This window comes from Desmodus rotundus, chromosome 13 (assembly GCF_022682495.2).
Source record: "Desmodus rotundus isolate HL8 chromosome 13, HLdesRot8A.1, whole genome shotgun sequence".
NCBI lineage: Eukaryota > Metazoa > Chordata > Mammalia > Chiroptera > Phyllostomidae > Desmodus > Desmodus rotundus.
This window is the reverse complement of record NC_071399.1, coordinates 51,307,019-51,328,872: the sequence shown is the minus strand read 5'-3', so window position 1 is coordinate 51,328,872 and position 21,854 is coordinate 51,307,019. Positions and strand designations below refer to the sequence as shown.

The 21,854-nt window shown below is 39.7% G+C and overlaps 1 protein-coding gene across 20 annotated transcripts in view; it reads right to left on the bottom strand.

Moving 5' to 3' along the window:
• ENOX1 (ecto-NOX disulfide-thiol exchanger 1) overlaps positions 1–21,854 on the bottom strand; it is a 609,204-nt gene that overhangs the window by 125,936 nt on the left and 461,414 nt on the right. For all 20 annotated transcript variants that reach the window (XM_045202239.3, XM_053916761.1, XM_053916762.1 and 17 more), the window contains 2 exons: positions 18,407–18,513; positions 13,851–13,971 (listed from right to left, as the gene is read on the bottom strand). In XM_045202239.3, the coding sequence (XP_045058174.1) occupies positions 13,851–13,971; positions 18,407–18,513 (228 nt within the window). The remainder of the gene's footprint in view (positions 1–13,850; positions 13,972–18,406; positions 18,514–21,854) is intronic.

Sequence of the window (21,854 nt, the reverse complement as noted above, 5' to 3'; positions counted from 1 at the left end):
CAATGCTATTCCAGAACAAAACCTCTGATGATATGCTACTAGGATTTGTCAAAGTAGATAAGCAACATTCTCATATCAAAGACTGAGTTTCAATTAGTCTTAGAAGATTTTGCTTGCTATTTTTTTCCGTAATCTGGCACTGAAAGTAAAATGAAATTATTGGTTTATACACATCATGAGAATTCACTGAATGTTTTAGTTCTTTTGGAGTATATATTACAGATTATACTATTACAGTTATCCCATATATTTCTCTCCTTTATCCCCCTCCGGCCTGCACCTCCCTCCCATCATTCCCCGTCCCCTTAGTTCATGTCCATGGGTCATACATATGAGTTGTTTGGCTTCTTCATTTCCTATACTATTCTTAATCTCCCTCTGTCTATTTGTACCTACCATTTATGCTTCTTATTCCCTGTACCTTTTCCTCCACTTTCCCCTCTCCCTTTCCCAGCTGATAACCCTCCATGTGATCTCTATTTCTGTGAATCTCTCCCTATTCTAGTTGTTTGCATACTTTGTTTTTGTTTTTGTTTTTTAGGTCCAGCTGCTGATAGTTGTCAGTTTGTTGTCATTTTACTGTTCGTAGTTTTGATTTTCTTCTTTTTCTCAGATAAGTCTCTTTAACGTTTCACATAATAAGGGCTTGGTGATGATAAACTCCTTCAACTTGACCTTATCTGGGAAGTACTTTATCTGCCCTTCCATTCTAAATGATACTTTTGCCAGATAGAATAATCTTGGATGTTGGTTTTTGCCTTTCATGACCTCAAATACTTCTTTACAATCCCTTCTTACCTGCAAGGTTTCTTTTGAGAAATCAGCTAATAGTCTTATGGGAACTCCTTTGCAGGTAACTGTCTCCTTTTGTCTTGCTGCTTTTAAGATTCTCTCCTTATCTTTAATTTTGGGTAATGTAATTATGATCTGCATTGGTGTGGGCTTCCTTCGGTCCAACTTCTTTGAGACTTTCTGAGATTCCTGGACTTCCTAGAAGTCTATTTCCTTTGCCAGATTAGGGAAGTTCTCCATTATTTTTTCAAATAAGTTTTCAATTTGTTGCTCTTCGTCTTCTCCTTCTGGCACCCCTATGATTCAGATGTTGGAATGTTTAAAGTTGTCCTGGAGGTTCCTAAACCTCTCCTCATTTTTTTGAATTACTGTTTCTTCATTCTGTTCTGGTTTAATGTTTATTTCTTCCTTGTGCTCCAAATTGTTGCTTTGAGCCTGGTTTCTTTCCCTTCACTGTTGGTTTCCTGTATGTTTTCCTTTATTTCACTTTTCATAGCCTTCACTTCTTACTCTATTTTGTGTACACACTTAATCATTTCTGTGAGCATCCTGATTACCAGTGTTTTGAGCTCTTCATCTGATAGCCTGGCTATCTCTTTGTTGCTTAGTTCTTTTTCTGGAGTTTCAATCTGTTCTTTCATTTAGGCCATATTTCTTAGTCTTTGTGCAACTGTTATGTTGTAAGGGGTGGGCAACCCATTTTTCTGTGTTGTGGTGCTGTATGTGGTGGGGGAGGGGTCAGAGAGGGAACAATGCCACTTGCTCAACTTTTGGCTGGCTTTCAGTCACTTCTCGGCTACTCCCAAGCAAATTGGGCCCTTCTGGTGCTGATTCCCAGGTGGGTGAGTTTGTGCACATTCCAGGACCTGTGAGCCTCTCCAACCAACTTTCCTGTGAGGCTGGAAAATTCTCCTGCCACCACAACTCCCACAGGTTTTTATAGCCAGAGGTTTTGAAGCTATCGTTTCCCACACTGGGTCCCTGGGTTGTGCAGTATGTCTTGTTCCCCAGTGGTTCCTTCCAGCTTATCTGCATGCAAATGTGGGACTGCCAGGTCTGCCAGCCACCACCTCACCTTCCTGGTTGGCTGGCTTGCCACGAGTCCTCTCCACCACAGTTGCCTATCTCCGCCCCTCCTACTAGTGTGGAGGAATATTTCTTCTTTAACTCCTTGGTTGTCAGACTTCCATACAGTTTGATTTTCTGGCAGTTCTGGTTGCTTTTTGTTTTTAAATTGGTTCTTGTCCTTCTTTTGGTTGTGCGAGGAAGCAAAGTGTATCTGCCTAATGCTTCCAGCTTGGCAGGAAGTTCTATTGTTTTAGTTTTATCACTGCTTTGTATTACGACATTGCTTAAAACAACTCATGAAGGCAAGAACTAAAGACAGAGAAATGAATGACTTTAGGATTCTCAGATTATGCAATCTGTACTACAAAAGTCTAGGGTAGCAGGTGGAGACATTTCTTAGCTGACTGGTAAATAACTAAAGGAGGAATGAAATCTCTTATCCTGTTTCCAAAGGATTTGTCAAATTATGTGTTGTCACCTAAAACTTTTAATTAAAAACAGTACCCAATATAAACTTGCAGAATTTACTGAGCATTCCAAGTAATTATTGTTGGGAATAAAAAAAGTCCCATATTTTTTCTCATTAATTTAGAACATGGGGTGGGAGGGAGAGGAAATGTTATTATACTTCTGAGATCTCTTCCAGACTAAAACTTCCCTGAGTCTGTGCATCTCAATAAGATTGATATTATTGTAGATCCTTTCCCACACACTTTTACTTTAAAGATTTATTAGGAGGCACATCTCCTGAAGAAAAGGCATAGGAAGCAGGAAGAGCACTTTAATAACTCTTGAAATTAGATGTAGACTCAATAAAGTGGTAATGGGCAGGTAGGCTTCCCTGGGGCCTGGGAATGCAGAGGAAACAGGAAATGAGGAGGATAATCAAAGGGCTAATAGCTCAAATCATTTCAGATCAACCATCTAGTCTATGCCTGTGTTTTGAGAAATGTCCTTATTTTTTGTATCTTTTTAGACAGTTAGGCAATGGAAGACATGGCTTGTGACAGTATGTGGTTACCAAAGGAGAACATTTCTTCTTTTTCTTGCCTAATGCCATAGAGAAGATTGTTTCTGAGGAAATACATATCACTCAACCAGAAGGATTGTGCCAATTTCCTAATATTTTTAAAAGTTTGCATTTCTGGTGGAATCAGTTTAAAAACAGCTTCTGGATACACTGCCTGTGTTGAAGCTGATCACTAGTTAGCAGAAAATACAGAAAACAATGGGAAAACTGAGCAGAGGCCCCAGGCAGCTTTGTGTGGGTTAATATTCTAAGGTAATAAATATCCCCAGTATACCTTCGCCTCCAAATGGCATCACAGTTCCACATACATAACAGGCATTCAAAATCCTTGGATGATTTTATTTGGCTAATGACACTTAGGACATTTCCTGAATATTCTGGAGCTTTTTTCTCACCATGAAATTTACTTGTGCCATAGAAAAGTCATTAGCCTGGAAAAAAAAGGAAACTGATATTGAGTTCTAGACTTTCTACTTACTATCTTGGTCAAGTAATGTAACTTCTCAATGTGGAACTGCATATTTCTTTTGTATAAAGAAGGAGGGAACTATACAAGATGATTTCTAAAGGTCTCTTTTATACCTAAAGAGGCTCACCATTACCAATCTCTCTGTGAGTAAGAATTCAACATGTCTACCTGGTTTAGAACTTGAATTATATCTTGGATTCTAAATTAAATAGTTAAGCAAATATGATGAGCCATTGAAACAGAAAATGGTAAGACAGTATGGCCTGGGAAGGTAAGCATATTTTGGAAAATTAAATGTGGAAATTCCCTAATTTAAAGCAAAAGGCAGTGATTCAGTAAATGTCCATCTGATACTAGTTACTATTCATCACTAGTTTTGACTTTCCTGAATGATTGAAAATGGCCAGGTGGTATTCCCCTATCAATAAGAATTTTACCAGATTCTCTTAATTTTAAAGTTAATATTCATGGTAGCTTAGTTATTAAAGTAATACATGTACATATTGTAGAAATTTAAAAAATTTATCCTCACCAGAGGATATTTTTTCAGGGAGAGAGAGAAAAGCATTGATGTGAGAAAGAAGCATTGACTGGTTGCCTCATGTACGCACCTGAACCAGGGATCATATGCACCTGGACTGGGAATCGAACCAGCAACCTTCTGGTTATAGGACAATGCTCCAACCAACTAAGCCACATCAACCAGGGCCATAATGTGGAAAATTTTTTGAGATATACAAAGAAGAAAACAAAAATAATCTTTTATCACACAATCTAGAAATAATCACTCAGAATCTTTGACCTATGTCCTAATTGTAAGTCCAACATACACACACATACCCAATTGGAATGACCTATATATATTGTTTTGTAACTGTTTTTACTATGTGAGCAGAAATATCTGAAATGCAGTCACTAATGTCAAGGAGTCCTACAGTGGAGCCAGGAGGCCACTGGGGAAGTTGGTATTATGCATGTCCATACCAGGATGGCACATGAACTTTTAGATGGTGCCAACCACAGATAGATTATATCTGTTGCCATTCTCAGACTGAGGTTTATTTCTGTGAACTTCAACCTAGCAAATAGCATAATAACCTATCCTATACAGACTAATGTTACTTATTTTTGTCTATACCAATTTCTTTCCAATCAACTAGGTAAGCCTACAGGTTTTGCCTATATAAACATTGTGTTTTTCCTCTCCCCTCAGATCACATTTCAGGTTCCTCCTGAATATGTGTCTCCCAATTTGAATCCCTAAACACTCCAAATAAACTTCTGGTTTTCTTTGCAGAACCTACTCTCATGCCATTATAGTCTTCTAAAACATGATTTATTTTAAGGCTATGTACATATACGTAATTAATTAACCAGCACCCTAGTGTTAGATATTTATGTATTTTTAGAGTAATTCTGATAACTGAAAATTTAGGTAACTGTGTCTAGTGGCAATGACCCACGTGGTCCAAGTGGAAACCAAGGCCCTCTGGGACATAGCAGCTCTAGAAGTTATGGTGGGTTCATTAAAGAACCTGCAACACCTTGCCTGATCCACTTTAATATAGACTCTGCCTTGCAACTTCCGATCTAGAAATGTTTCTCCCTGCTTCTCTGCTAGTATGGCGAGTCAAATAAAATTTCCCTGCTCTAGCCACTTCCTAGAATGCTTCACACACTGTGCTCTAGAACCGAGGAGAAGAGTTATGAGTACTTAGTCCCTCTCTAGTATCAAAAACATTCACCAAGAGAAGAGTCTTTAAGCCATTTGGAATGGGAGGACTTACTATAATAATAACTTTAAATTGTTATAAACTTCAATGTGCAGGGCCTCTAAGTATAGTAAGTGCTCACCTGACACAGTTGATATGTTCCTAAAAATTGTGACTTCAGGTGAAACAACATATGACAAAACCAATTGTAACACAGGCTCATTGATACAGACAGGAGTTCAGTTCCTACAGCATGTCTCTGGTCACAAAATCATCATCAGACTTCTAAATAAGGAGCCTCAACACTTTAATATGAAAAACTGAAATGAATGTAAACTACATATACATTTAAGAAGCATCAATAAAAACAAGTGAGATAACTATTTCCAACCTGCTTGTTCCAGATAAGTGTTGAGGTGGCCAGAGCTTATCCCAGCAGCTGAGGGCACAAGGTGGGAACTAACCCCGGACAGGACACCATTTCCGTGCTGGGTGCACTCACAGCACACATTCACCCAGACTGGGGCAAGTTAGACATTTAACCAATCCATCTCACATACACATCTTTGGGATGTGAGAGGAAACCAGAGTACTGGGAGAAACCCATGCAGATGTGGGGAAATGTGCAAATCCCACACAGGCAGTGACCCTGGCCGGGAATTTTTTTTTTTTTTCGCATAGGCATTATAACAAAATGGCATTGAACAAAATGACATTATATGAGAACCTACTGTGTAAGAATCATATAGTGACAGGTGGAATTTCCAGGAAAAAGAAAGTAATTACCTCTTTCAATCATTTTTTTTCATTAATTATGTGGCACTGAATGTGTATGGCTAACTGGAATTTTATAGGACGATTTTTGTCCTCACTTTCTGTGTTAATACAGTAGACCTAGCATCTTCAGGTCTTTGATTAATGGTGCTTATGAGCAACAGTATCAGGAGTCAAGATATAATAGCTTTATGTCACCAGCTGTGTTTTGATGAAAAATGCAGTATGAAAGCAGAGGAGAATTAGGACAGTGACGTTCATAAACAGTAAGTACATTATTGTGCTAAGAAGATGGTCACAGCATATGTTTCAGTATGGTCTGGTATTGATTCTTTTGGCCAATGTCCCACTGTAACTGTGTGAGAGTCACGCTTTTAAGTTTTAGATGGAGAGGTATAGAAGAAAATCAATAATACTACCTTTTCACTACCAATCAGCTACATATCTATAGTTTCTCTGCCACAAACTCACATTTGAGGGACCCAAAAGCTGCTTTTGGAAGGACTGGTTCAATTATGAGGCTTTGAATAATCTCAGGTATCCACTTTGACCACTTCAAAGATCACAGTGTCGATTCTCAAAGCTTCCTGAGAATTTTGCTCTAATTTTCTATTGTATTAACATATAAAAATGAAGCTTTAAAAACTTCACTTGTTATACAAGATCTGTCTGAAAACAAAGGCATGTAGAATTACTGTGTCTAGACTTTTAAAATTACATAGAAAAATGCTTATATAGTTAAGCTGGTACAGAAGAAAAAAATTTGAAATCACACAGTTGTTTTAGTGTTATGACTAACACAGTTTTATTTTCCTCTTTATTATTAATCATTATATCTTCCAAAATGATCAAGTATTGTTTTTACATGAAAGACAGGTTTTATGTTTAAAATGCTACAGCTGCCAGAGGGCAATGAGCTGATCCACTAAAAGTGTTTTCTTTATAAGCACCCATAGAACCACAGGTGAGCACTTGACACGTGTCAGTGTTGAAAAGGATAATCTATATTTCACAATCAGAAATTCCTACTTATTACTTACAAACTAAAAGTAAAAGTTAGGAATAAGTACTACTAAGGAATTCTTTCCTACATTTAGGAGAGAAAAAAAAAACTTACCCAAATTTTGTCATCTAAATTCCCTCAAAAATATTCTGATTTTTTCAGAAGTTATATAAACTACACTTAAAATCTAACAGCACTGTGTTAATTTTGCTGAAGTACAAGCTGAGGACATATTTTAACACACTGTCAAAATGAGATACTAAGAGTGTTGATAAAATGACACTAAAATAAATGTAAATTTAGATTGCTGTTACAAGTACCTGCTTGGCTCTGGGAAGATGTTAGGTTGCTATAGTATTTTCCATAGCAACTTTGCATCTTATTACATAAATATTCCCGTGTCCTTAAAGCCTGCTAAGAAAACAGGATTACATCTACTCTCTTATGTAATGATCCTGCATCAACCCTTATCAGAATGAAATGCCCAGAAAACATAATAAACTATAATCTAGATAATTGTGTTCCTGGCAGTTGAGGGAATCCAAGCACCAAGGGCTGTGCACAGGCAGCTGCGCTAGGACCTTGTGCTACTCACTGGTCATTCATCCACACTCTTCCCAGGTCAAGGTCTGTGTAGTTTTTCCTGAAAATTGGCTGCTACCTTCCTTTGCCTTCCAACAGCCCAGCAGCCCAAGTCCTTCACCAGGCTCCAGGAGATCATGTCACTAGGCAAAAAGCCAGGGCTTAACAGAGCCGGAGTCTGCTCTGCAAATGTAGGTGGGGGGATGCGCTGGCCTATTGAGTAGGAAACCATGCAGAGTGCACACCTAGCTACAAGCTAGACTGACCAGGTGTGGATTGTTGGAGACCCTCAGTGAGGGCTCACCTGGTTTTGTGGAGGTGCAGCACAATCAAGTGGTTAGAATATTGGGGGAAATCGTGCTTTCCTTGACACAATGCAATTTCAGCAGCATAAATCAATGTTATATAAAACACATGATTATGGAAAACCTGTGCATACATGATAGAGGTATCAGGGATAAGGCATGGTCAGGTGCTACATAAAAATAAGATTATAAGAAGGCCAAGCTTAAAGACAGTTCAGGCTCTACATGTGAATTTACAAAACAGCTACACAGTCTGGCTGGGCAGAAGGAGTGCCTCCATTACCAAGGGATCGTGCACCACAGGATTGATGGGATGGCATCTGTCTCTTGCATTTAAAGGTAAAGTAATTATAAAAAGATGACTTTATACTCTTCAGGAACATGTCCATTATGAAAAGGGAACTGAAACTATATATAAAATCAGGGCACTGAAAAAATATACCCAAAATAAACATACATTTGAATTCTTTGGCAAGATTAGCAAGAAAAAAAGAGACAGAAAAAGCCTTGGCTCCTTGTAAATGAAGCTCTATTTCAAGAATTTAGGAATGAAGAAGGCTACTTAGCACACCTTGGAAGATTTATTTCATCATCTTTAAGCCATATTAGTTTTAATTAATCCCATTTTCTTGTTAGGCATGTGGGTTCCCAGAAGATATTCTTTAGCAGTTGAAAAAAAATGCACGTCTGTAATTTGGTGGTCGCTGATAGACACACACCACTGCTGGATTTCTCGTTTAGGCTGTCATTACATCTGAAAACAGAAGTGTACAAGGGGCTTATCCTTCCCAGCTTCCTCTCACCACTGCCTGCTTGCCTGCCTGGGGGTCTGCTGGTGCCCAGAGCTCCAACCTGTGACAAGTGGCTGCAGACCAAGCCGTCTCATTTTCTGAGTCTGAGTCTGCCAAGTTCTAAACAACTCCAGAATAAGCCTGCTCAGATCACATTCATTCAATGGGAGGCTTCTGCCTACTGTGAGTGAAATGGCCCCTACAGTTACACCCTGGGCTCACATCCAGTGGCCCTGTCCTCCTGTGCCCAGTCTGGTACTGGGGGTGACAGTGAGCCTCTTAGGCTCCTGCCTAATTGTAACCTCCTCATTGGGCATCCTTTGTCTTTCAAAAGCACTCCTAAGCAGGAAACAAATTAAATCAGAAAAACAGGCAGTGCTGGTGTTCAAAGACATCAAGGGGATAGCCAGAGAGAGCCTTATTATTATTGATTTTTTTAACCTAAAGCTTCAAGCTACTGGAAGCTACTGAATATAAAACTAATCAGACAGACTGAATACTGCTAATTCCAACTAAACTTAATTATTAGTACTGAATTTGACTCAGTTGGCTGAAAGATTTGGCAAATCTTTCCAAATGACTTCTTATTGAATTTTTTTTAAAGCCTGTACCTGTGTTATGGTGAGTAACCATGGAAAATTGACAACCCAGAAAACACTCTTCATAATTAAGAGAGCATTTGCTCCCCTAAAGAACTCAGAGTTTAAATTGGGTGTAATTAAAATCCAAGAATATTTGTGCATTATGGAATGGTTTAAGGGTTGTCTATTAAGCAAGGGATATATTCATTTTACTCTTGTAAAATTTATCTTCAATGTATATTGTATACACACTAAATATTGGATGGGGTACATAGACTGGGTAGTGATGTTCACTTGGTTTATACTGAATTTAAATTAGTGGCTTTAGAACATATTTGGCATTAGACGTTGTATTTTTATTAATTTAAAATGTTTATTTCTTCTCTTCTAAAAGCATCTTACACCCTTGAGGGCAGGGTAGACTGTGTCTAACTCTCTCCATATGCCCTGGTCAGTCCACAGTGCCTTGAATACAAGAAAGTGCTTGACAAGTATTTGGTATTAACTGCAATGATGCTGAGTTTCAGGTGTCTGGGATGTAGCGTATCAAGCATGTTGCACTGAGTTTTGTATGTATAGAAGTTCAGACCATTTGGGGGAAATGAATTAAAATTTAATTAGAATGAATATTTTTAGGGTTACCATCTCCCTACCAACTTATGGAACAAATGCAAGAAAACAAAGACCAGAAGATGGGAATATGCAATTGAAGTCAACAAACTTTAGTTGAGCACATATTGTTGAAAAGCCTAGGGTTGGATGCTGGAGGATGACTAAGATAATGAGAAGAATTAACAGTTACTGACTACTTACTACTATGTGCTCAACACTATGAGGAAGGGGTTTACATGTACTGATTCATTCAACTCTCACAATATGAAAACTAATCGGTTCTGTCATTGAGGCCTTACAATCTGGGACAGACTTCCTCTTCCTGTCCCCTCTCTTCCTTGTGCTTTCTTGCCCCACCCCCACTGCCATCCTGGGGCTGGTGGTGGGTAAAAGAAAAAAAGAGAGGGAGAACGAGAGAGAGAGGGACAAGGAGGAATAGATCTGGCTTTTAAAGTTTGGCTTGATTCCAGTAGGAGGCAGACCATGCAACAATAAATTTGAATTTCTATCAGAAATTATCTTCACAGGCTTTGGAACAGGATGCCAATCTTCTTGAATAAATGCTTCAATTAATCTGTCTTGGTTTTCAAATATATTAACAAAACCCATTTTCATTTTTATCAGCATCTTAGTTTTGCTCCAGTGAACTCGTCTTCCCCTTTAAGATTCAGCTGATGAGGAACAGTGAACAGGCTCTCCAGAATTGTACTGTGGTTAAAGCAGTACTGGGGAACTGCCGCCAAAGACACACTGTAAATTATTGTGTGATGGAAAGCAAAACTACAATGAAATATTCTTTAGAACCAGAAGATCAGAGATATTTTGAACAACTTTGATTTTTTAAAATAATTAAACCCAAGGTATCATACAAGTCCTTACATAACATATTGTGCTTTCTCTGAAAGCCAGTTATCTCCAGCTCCTCCTCAGAAATAAAATTGTGCACGTTAGTTTTTGTTCTAGGAAACGAATGAAGAGGAAAGTCAACCCTGGTGGACCAAACCCAAGCATGCTGTGGAAGTGGCTGCAGCATAGTCCCTGCCCAGGCAGGAGGCCCTGAGAAGGAAGTCACTCCAGAGTTTCCTAGGATGTCTGGGTCAACTACTGCTCAGGGGTGCAAGGCAAAATCTCACTGTTTTAGCAGAAATGAAAAGAACAAGGGATTTTCTTTAAAAGATACAGAATTTTACTTCTATTTCAGCATTTGGCAATTCCCCTGTCAGTGAACTAGAGCTACATGTTGAGATGCCTGCTCACAGGTACCTGACAGATACAAATTTGTACCTAAATTTACTGCTGTGTCACCTAAGGAGTTCGCACTGAAAGGTGTGTTTCCCCTCTAGTTACAGGGCCTCAGCCCTCCATCCCCACTGCAAGCAGCAGATCTGTCTCAGGCTTGGTGAGAAGACCAGAAGGGAAGACTGCTCTCAGGCTGTGTGCCCAGCATGCAGGCAGAAAGAAAAACAGTTGCTACCTTTCGGCAGGATCTCCAGGGCCCAGTGGAATACAAAAGGTTAGTTGCTTTCCTTTCCCTCTAATCAGTCCTGAGCTTTCCTCATAAACCACATGGCATGTTCTCTGGTCCATTTCATTTTGAAAAGCACAAAAAAGACTTTGAACTCCTGGGGTCTGGCATTTGAACTCCAGTTCTTTCATCTCTTGCCTCAGCACTCAGTACAGAACATGCACTGTGTTGTGCTCATTAATTCTACTGACCAACTAACAAGCCTGGTGAAAGCTTCTAAAAGTTCAGGTCCCACTTCAGGCTCTTCCAGATGTCTCAGAAAAATGAAGAGAGGTCTGGGAAGAGGGCTCTTCAGTCAAACTTTCCCAGAGGACCTTGGGGTCCCTGAGAGGGGAGAGGTCCTTAGCCTCTCTGGATTTTCTGCAGCAGAAATCAGGGGCCAATCCTGCAGGCACACGCTTGCTGCCATGGTCAGTGAGACCCCCTTTGGCAGCCCACTGTTCTGAGTCATTATTCTGGCCCTATCCTATGCAGGCTATGAAATTAAACACATTTCTTCCTTGGGAAATTGATAGGTTTAAAAAGTAGTCACCTCTTCTTCTGCCCCCAAAAGCCATAGGTTTAAATAAAAATGTCTGATTAACTCAATTCTTTTCTCCTATACCTAACTTATCAAGGATATTAAAGATAAAAGTTTTGTATAAACCTGCCCCTCATCTAGAAACTTCAAGAATGATGAAGCATTTTTAAGGAAAAAAATTGTATTTTTGTGGGAATATTGCATTGAATTTAAGAAAATCACACTAACACTTGCTCTTTTCTTTTAATATTTGAAGGTTTGCAGAATGGAAATGTTGTGAGGAAGGTGGTTTCCTCACATAAGCATATCCAAACCCAATACTCAGGCAGTCCTGAGCAACCTGACGTCATCTTAAGAGGAGGCATACGGTGACCCACAAATACTGGGTTCAGTTTTCAGACAAAGGATATACAGCTTCAAAAAACAGTGGCATGGTGCCTTCTTTTCTGCTAAGCTTCTAGAATACTTAAATGAATGAAATTTGAGGATAAAAGGCACATTTTCCAGGGCAGTGGTTCTCAAACTTTGCAGGACTCCCTGGGGGACTTACATTGGGGATTGCTGGATCGCACCTCCGCCTCCTGAGAGCACTTCTGATTCGGCAGGTCTTGAGTAAGGCCTGAGAATTTATGCTTGTAGTAAGTTCCTAAGTGATGCTGATGCTGCTGGACTGAGGACCACACTTTTGACAACCACTGCTCTAAGGGAATGAAGCTCCCTTTTGATATGCCTGGGGAAAGGAGGTTTGCTTACAGTTATCACTTAGGCCTCTGGCATTCTCTGTGAAGGCCCTGGAGAAACAGAGAGTTCTGACCATTGGCAGCCTGGATGACTTGACCCTTTTGGAATCTTGATTTTGACTTTTGCCAACAAATTAGCAAAAGTCCTCTGTTTCTGGTCACCTGAATCTTTCTGTTAAAAAACTTGGGACAGGTAAATATTTTATTCACTAGGACATATGAGGAGACAGATCAAATCTATATCCTGCCTCCAATTATCCTTTTTGGCAACAGTGGCAATTGTGGTTCTTCCCAGGCCCTACAAACAACACTGTTCACCTTGATAAGCAGTCTCCCTTGGTGTCTCCTGTGTGTGAGGGAGCCTACCCCTGGCCTGCTTTTACAACACCAAGGGATTTACATACACAGAATTCAAGGACAGAGTTTTAAATCAGCATCTCAGATAGCACAGAGTACATGAACCAGGTTCATTCTGAGCTTCTCTGCTTTCTAGCACTCAAGAGTGATGCCCCTTTATTGTTACAAAATGGGCCAACCCTTTGATTACAGGTCAGGTGAACTAGTTTATTGGAAAAAAGTCTTATTCTCCAGCATGCTGGCTCAGAGGCTAGAAAGGTTCTTTAGGGATTAAACAATTTTTTAAAAATATATTTTATTGATTATGCTATTACAGTTGTCCCATTTTTTTCTCCTCTTTATTCCCCTCTGCCCTGTACCCCAACTTCCACCATCATTCCCCCACCTTATTTCATGTCCATGGGTCATACATGTAAGTTCTTTGGCATCTCCATTTTCTATACTATTCTTAACCTCCCACTGTCTATTTTCTACCTACCATTTATACCTTTTACATGTATACCTTTACATGTATACCTTTATACATTCCCTGTACCTTTTTTCCCATTCTCCCCTCTCCCCCTTCCCGCTGATAACCCTTCGTGTGATCTCTATTTCTGTGAATCTGTTCCTGTTCTGTTTGCTTAGTTCATTTTTTTTTTTTTTTTAGGTTCAGTTGTTGATAGTTAGAAGTACATTGACTTAAACCAGATTGCAGTGGCTACCATACTCTGGAAAAGGATTTTTATGGAAATAGGCAAATATCCCTGAAAAAAGTATAATGGCCCCAGACATATGTATAAAGAAACAACTGGAACAATTTGAATTACTATGTTCCTAAGAAGGAATTTAAAGTTCTATTTATAAAAGGCAGAGTCACTCAGAGATGGAAGTTTAGTATAACTCAAATAAATATGAGTTATGTGGTCATTGCCCAATATATATGCCACATCTGGGATTAGAAAGATCAGTACAATACCTCACAGGTATGTGGCAGTGATCAGTGTTACCTGATTCATCAACTCTCATTTTTTTAGTGGGGCTGTCACAGTTCTCATCATCATCTGACATTTCCATTTCTTCTTCACGGCGGATGCCCATGAGTTGTTCACTTTGAGCATTCCGGAGCTCCTGAAAGTTAAGAATACATGAACGTCAGTCACTTTTCCCCATGGTCTTTCCGTGTATTATGGCTGACATATGAGCACTTAGAATCTGCAGTTTTCCCCTCCCAAAGATGGCCCCACCTAATCCAGGACAAAGTTCTCAGGAGTATAGGAGGCAGGGGGTGGAAAGACAGGAATCTGGTTTCAGACTTTGGATAAATTCCTGCTCATTAATGACTAGTCAAGGGCTCCTCAGCAAATTATTCATCTCTTAAGTATCAATTTCCACATTTGTAGAAAAGGAGATAACAACCACCTAGTAGGGCTTTGTGAGAATTATGTAGAAATACCTATCACCATGACTGGCACACAGGAGGGGCTCATAGCTAAGGATTAGGAACACAAACAAGCAAACTTCCAAAAGGCCCAGTCTGCCACTGACTCACTGTGTAGCTTAGGAATGTTTCTTCATCTCTCGTAAGACTCAATTTACCCACGGAAATATGGTGATGGTCATAATTTTGAGAATAAAATAAATGCATGTAAGGTACTTAGTATCATGCTAGGCACTTGGTTCTCCAAGTTGAAAATCTAGACTGCTACTATTCTTCATGCAAAATTGTACCCCTGCATGTGCCCCTGTGCCCATGTGTGATCAACACACACACACACCATTCAGATATCCAAATGGTAACGTTAAAAAAAAGTTGGAGGACAACATAAAAAAGAGATGCCTTCCTTTTCTGGTGTTTCACATTATTATGTAGAATTTATTGTTTTTGGTGTCATGGTTGTTTTAGCATCAGTTTAAGATCTTGGGATCATATCTTATGTTCTCCACCTATTAGAGGAGTGACTGTCATCAAGGCATTTAATTTCTTTGAGCATTTGTCAACTCACACCATTTCTCCATAAATGGGGAAGAGTAGTACAATAATAAAGGCTGTTTGAATGCAAGCGTGCACGTGAAAACTCATAACAAGAATTCCAGAATACATTTTTGTATTTAGACATACAGCTATGTCTAAAAATCAGGACACTGTAATCATTTGTTAAATAATGATATTATCATGTGTATCAATCTACATATTATATATTTGTAAATCCTTACCCATTTTGTTCTCTTATATGTACTGCCCTCAAAAAAAAAAAAAGGGCTGTGTTTCCTTTTTTTACCTCATTTAAATTGAAGTCTCTAAATAAAAGTCAAGTAATTAAAATAATTTCACTTTATACTAAATAAACCTTTGAGTAGCAACGAAAGTAAATTACAACACCCAACATCCAGGGTATGACTTTAAGCATAGTTCTAGGGCCCATTCAATCAATGTACACATATTAGCCCATGTTACAGGTTCTCTCAATTGTCTCCCTGCGTAGTGCACAGATTTTAACTATAGTGTGATGGGAAGGCAAGTAATTATTGCTAACAGCATTTGCATGGTCAACTCTGAACCCTGGGAGTCACCACTGCAGGGGACAGGTAGAAGGGTAGGCAGAGAAGTAAGGTTCCTGGGACAGGGATACCTCTCACAGGGCAGTCTTGAAAGGCCACCAGGCTGATGGCTCATGTTTCCTTATATGACCATTACACCCAGTATAAAGAGGTGCCAATCCTTCCTTAAATAATACCATTGGGTATCGGAGGCAGATATCAACTGTGATTGGTTAGTGGGGAAGTTTTTAGGTTGTGGACAGCTAATTTTTCTGACAAAGGGCCCAATTCCCAAAGAGGTGGCCTGAAAATACTTAAAACAAGGAAAAGTCAGGTAGAAACAAATGAGGCTGAAAGAGCCTGTTGTTTAGTCCCTACAATTAATGACAAACTGTTATACAGCAGCAGTTCTTGTGGGGAAGGGCAGCAGAACGGAAAAAAAATGGGAGGAAAAAGAATCTGAGGGTGTTTCCACAGGGTGCCTCTGGTTCAACAGTAAATCACTAGTACCCTCTAATAAATCTGTAAAGGTGTTGCAGATAATTAACAGGTGCTGTACATGGGAATGCGGGAAAAAATCAAGCCAATTATCAAGCTTATGCAACTGAGAAATCATCCACAATGTTAAATTACCAACTGGTACTTAATCAATTAAGCAACGTGTAGGAGAGAAAATCAAAGGTAATTTAGAATTCTATTTCCTAGTATACCAGAAGATGTGGTGGGAGTGGCAGGGAGTCATAAAGACCCTTTCCAGGAGCACCTCAGAACCTTGTCCACTTCTACTCCTCAGCAGGAGCAAGCAAACAGGCTTCAGGCTTCCTTGGAACAAAGCTGGAAAGCTGGAAGCCCTGTGTCCTGCTCAGCAGTGGGAGGACAGCCCCAGCCCCAGTCCAGGAAGCCAGGAGAAGGGGACCAGATGCGGCAGGAAGTGTGATTTAAATGAGTAACTGCTACTTGCTGACAGTTACCTACTAAGGACAGCCTTTTTATGCCCGTGTTTACTCACCGTCATGCCACTTGCCTCTCTCTTAATATGAGGGGTGATCCCCCAAAATGTAATTATCTTCTGGAGGGTGGGACCCTTGTAGCACAGGCTTCCCCGACTAGGTGAGTATTCTAGGAACCCATCTGTATCAGTACACCAGCTGGCACTGTTGTGAGAGGCTGTGAGAGGCTTCAGTGAATTTTGTTTGAAGACTCTTTCAAGGCATTTGCCCATTTCATGATGGGTGGTTTTCAGCAGTTTTTGACCAAAAATGGCATGACCTCCATGCCCCAGCCTCCCTATTCACCTGATCGTGCTCTGAGTAACTTTTTTTTTGTTTCCCTCGGTGAAAAAAGTCCTCAAAGGGAAACATTTACCAATGTGGCTGAGGAAGGGGTGAAACAAAAATAGCAGAAGCACTAAGAAGCATCAAGATCGATGAGTTCCAAACTGTTTTGAGCAGTGGAATTAAGTCTCGATAGGTGTATTGCATCAAATGGAGATGGTGGCTGAAGCTTAAACACATAAGAACAAATACACAATTTTTTATAAATAAACTGTTTTTTTGGATCCCCCTGATATTTCTTTTAATCACGTTTGTTTTTTACATGAAGAAAAAAAATAAACAATTCATAGATTATTCCAAATTCTGAATCATAGTTTGTGGATTCTAGTTTGTTTTATAACCCTCAATTTGTAAATTTCATCATTAACAAGGGCTCTTTCCTCCTGAAAATCATCCTTGACTCTGGTCTGGATTCAGTGTCTGGGGAGCACTAGGGAAACATCCTTTGTTTTTCTGGCTTCTGAAAAATTAAAGAGAAATCCCATCTCCTCCTTACTCATAATCCTGAACAGAGAGGGACAGAACTCATCACTCACCAACCACCTTCTTAGGCATTTGTGAACAAAATAAAAAATGTCCTTTTTAACAACAAATTGCACTAGCACTTTAAGTGTCCCATTATTGTGAAGTCATTTGGTATTCACCATAATAACAGTGATAATAAATAATCCCCTTGGTATTCATGTGGGTATTATATCTAGCGCCATTGGAATTCAACTGTAATTTAGCATTAGTTAATGGGCACTTAAAATGCTACCCAAATGATTGATATCATGGTACTTTGTGGTTCTTCAAACTCTATGTAAAACACTTATTTTATAAGTGTGAGCCAAAATCATTAAATAAATAAACCTTACCTTCTATAAGTTTGGGATTTTGAAAGAGGGGAATGTCATTTAGAGAACTTTGATAGGAACATGCTAGAGATGGAGAAGCATCCACATGAAAAACATTCTCTCATTTAAAGAAGAAGCAAACAAAGACAGTATACTTACTTTTAAATCACAGGTTCAAAGCGTACACTACACTGTGGAGTTAAAAATAACAGCCGATGACCAGTGACTAATGACACATTCTGGCCCTTCTAGGTGGCAAAGAAGGTCAAGGTCTGGACTCTTTACTTGGGGTGAATACTCACACTTCACACATGCATTGATGCAGAAGGGTAGACTTGGCCAGCCTGGCTGTCCACTCCCCTGAGGAATTTTGTTCTAGGAGAGGTGTGATGTAATTTACAGGCTAGCACAGGGGACTGAGGCGTCACTAATGATGAGAAAATGTGAGATGAAAGGCACACTTGCCATTTCTAGCCCAAAGAACAAACTGTAATCATGTTGTAGAACAGTAAAAAAAAAAACCCCAGAAACAAAAAAACCTCTGTTTTATTAAAAGCTAGTTTTACTTCATAATCATTAGGCAAAGTGTCTTGGTTTATTTCTGAGCTCTTTACTATGAATGAAGGACATTCTTTTCTCTCCTTCTAGGGAGAAAAGCACTCTGCCTTCTAGGCATGAAGTCAGCTGCTTTCCTGGGTGAGGAACAAATATGAGCTGGATTTGGAGGTGACAATGAGACAGACAATGGCAAGATGACTGCCCACTGTAACAAAAACTGTAATGGCTGCAGCCACACTATTCTCTGCCAATCCAGCTGTGTGATGGTGTTTAAAAAGTAATAATAAAATCACCAACCTCAGAATGCTTTCGCCAAATGTCTATGTTCTTGCGCTGAGCTTTCGAGAAATGGTCCCAAGCTTTTTGTCTGGTAGAAGCGTTGAAAACGGCCACAATCTGCTCAACTTTGGTGAACAAGGAAGTCAAACAAGACAAGTAATTTATGTTGTGATCACTTTAGGGAAGCAAAGCAAAGACACTAGGAGTCTATGGATGATGTCACAGTAGAAATAACATCATCAATATCCATCCAATTTGTGCCTTTTTGTACTTACATTTTAGCAAGGTTGGGGATGTCTCTCTTCAAGTCTGTCTCCACAACTTTAGGTTAAAACAAATTCTAAATATGCTGGGAATAGTTTATGGACATCTGCATCCAAGCATTCTTTACCTTGTTTAACAATGTGACTTAGTTTATCTATATACCTGTATCTATAGGTGATATAGGCACTGGCATTGGCATACAGATATAGATATACAGACAATGTAATGCCTTGGTGGGGGTCTCAGAAGTGAAGTTGGGCTGAATGAGGAAGAGCCAAACATAGATCTTTTTCTCTTCTGGTCTGTATCTCAAGGAGTCACACGTAGCCCTCCGAAGACATTACCGTGTCCAAGTGTTCATTCACTTGGGGCAATGAATAGTTGTGTCATATCTCCCCTCAATCTCAGGGCTATTTTTACTCTGTGGCTCCTTTTTCTTCCCCTGTTGCACCCCATACATCCAGCCCTCCCGTCTCCTGGCAGGGAAGAGGAGCCACTGCCACCACATCAAGACCGGACCAAGGCTCACTGCACCTGCAGCACTGGCATGCAGGTCTTATTTTGACACCATGTGGCACCCTCCATAGTTCATCAGGACCATGTGCCACTCTCTGTTATTCCATTTTCTCTTTCATAAGGCTTCCCCCCCACAGGCTCCCAAACCCTTTGAAGTTCCAATGCTATCACTTTGACTTCATTAGAACTTCTGCGGCTTGCAGGTTGTGCTATTGGAATGGTAAATGTTGAGGGATTCTGACCAAAGCTATATAGAGAAAGGGATGGGCTCTTAGTAGTGAATTTTATGGGTGGGGCCAACCAACTACAGATTCAGTCTTGCTTAAACAGTTATAGGTCTAGAAAGCATGGAATTAAGGAAATTTTATCACTGAAGTAACACAAACTTCTAAATATTAGTTAGAAAGGCACATAGTTAAAATTAGCTTCTCATAGATGCTAACACTCTCTCAAATATAAATTCTCCTTAAGTGATTTCCAAGGCTCTATTATAAAAAAAGGACATCAAAGCTCTTCCAAATCTTCCAGGTATCCAAAGAATGTCAAAGAGTGATAGGATAATCTGCACAGAAGAACAAAACATGGTGCCATGATTTTTAAAATAAGCACACAAAATAAACAAATGTGTAATGGAGCACTAGAAGAAAGCAGATCCATTCACTTCCCACACTGTACATATCTTATAATGCTAATAAGCAGCTACCTCTCAATCTATGGGTAGTTTTCACAGGGGCTTTTATGTTTACTGTTTTCCACCTCAGGGAATCCCATCTCCAAACCTCCTTATTTATCAAACTTTATCATCATGTCACACAATGAATTTATTGCACTCAATTTTAAGAGGAGGATTTGCCATCATCTTATCTCACACTCTCCTTGAGTGAGAGGTGCTTTCTTCTCATCAGTTCACCTGCAGGAAGTAAGACTGCCAGACTACTAGTCAGGCTGAGCTGCTCTGAGGGCTGTCTTTCACCTGACCACCAAATCCTGGGATCAGCAGCACAGCTGGAGGAGAGTGCAGTGCAGCCCAGCTGCCCGGTCTTCCTGCTGTTTTGTCTGCATGTGGACTGGGTTCAAGGGGGACTTCAAGCTGCCTTCTGAATGGGCAACACAGAGCAGTCAGCCCAAAATGCTGTGGTGGACTCCACTGTCAGATGAGATTACCTGGCAGGGATAGAGGTCGTAGTGATAGAGGGATTTTTAGAGAATAATGGGCTCCATTGCTTTTAACAGCAGAGCTCTTTGATGGGCACCATTTATTTTTATTTATTTATTTTTTATTTTATGTATTTATTACTTTTTTCCATTCTTGGTTTTGACAGTTTTTTAAAAATATATTTTATTGATTATGCTATTACAGTTGTCCCGTTTCCCCCGTTTATTCCCCTCTGCCCTGCATACCCCCTCCCACCCACATTCCCCCCACTTCAGTTCATGTCCATGGGTCATACATATAAGTTCTTTGGCTTCTACATTTCCTATACTATTCTTAACCTCCCCCTGTCTATTTTCTACTACTTATTCTCTCTACCTTTTCCCCCTCTCTCCTTCTCCCACTGTCCCACTGATAACCCTCCATGTGATCTCCATTTCTGTGATTCTGTTCCTGATCTAGTTGTTTGCTTAGTTTGCTTTTGTTTTTGTTTTAGGTGTGGTTGTTAATAACTGTGAGTTTACTGTCAGTTTAATGTTCATATTTTTTATCTTCTTTTTCTTAGATAAGCCCCTTCAACATTTCATATAATAAGGGCTTGAACCTTTATTATAATAAAGGATGAACTCCTTTAACTTGACATTAGCTGAGAAGCACTTTATCTGCCCTTCCATTCTAAATGAAAGCTTTGCTGGATAGAGTGATATTGGATGTAGGTATTTGCCTTTCATGACTTGGAATACTTCTTTCCAGCCCCTTCTTGCCTGCAAGGTCTCTTTGGAGAAATCAGCTGACAGTCTTATGGGAACTCCTTTGTAGGTAACTGCCTCCTTTTCTGTTGCTGCTTCTAAGATTCTCTCCTTCTCTTTAATCTTGGGGAATGTAATTATGATATACCTTGGTGTGTTCCTCCTTGGGTCCAATTTCTTTGGGACTCTCTGAGCTTCCTAGACTTCCTGGAAGTCTATTTCCTTTGCCAGATTGGGGGAGTTCTCCTTCACTATGTTTTCAAATAAGTTTTCAATTTCTTGCTCTTCCTCTTCTCCTTCTGGCACCCCTATGATTCAGATGTTGGAATGTTTAAAGATGTCCTGGAGGTTCCTAAGCCTCTCCTCATTTTTTTGAATTCTTGTTTCTTCATTCTTTTCTGGTTGAATGTTTATTTCTTCCTTCTGGTCCACACCATTGATTTCAGTCCCAGTTTCCTTCCCTTCACTGTTGGTTCCCTGTACATTTTCCTTTATTTCACTTAGCATAGCCTTCATTTTTTTCATCTAATTTGCTACCATGTTCAACCAATTCTGTGAGCATCCTGATTACAGTGTTTTGAACTGTGCATCTGATAGGTTGACCCTTTGTGATAGGTTGGGCCCTTCTGGTGCTGATTCCCGGGTGGGTGGGTTTGTGTACATTCTAGGATCTGTGGTCTCTCCAATGGACTCTCCTATGAGGCTGGGAGTTTCTCCCACTGCCACCTCAACCCCTACAGGTATTTTTAATCAGACATTTGAGGCTTTATTTCCCTGGGTTGTA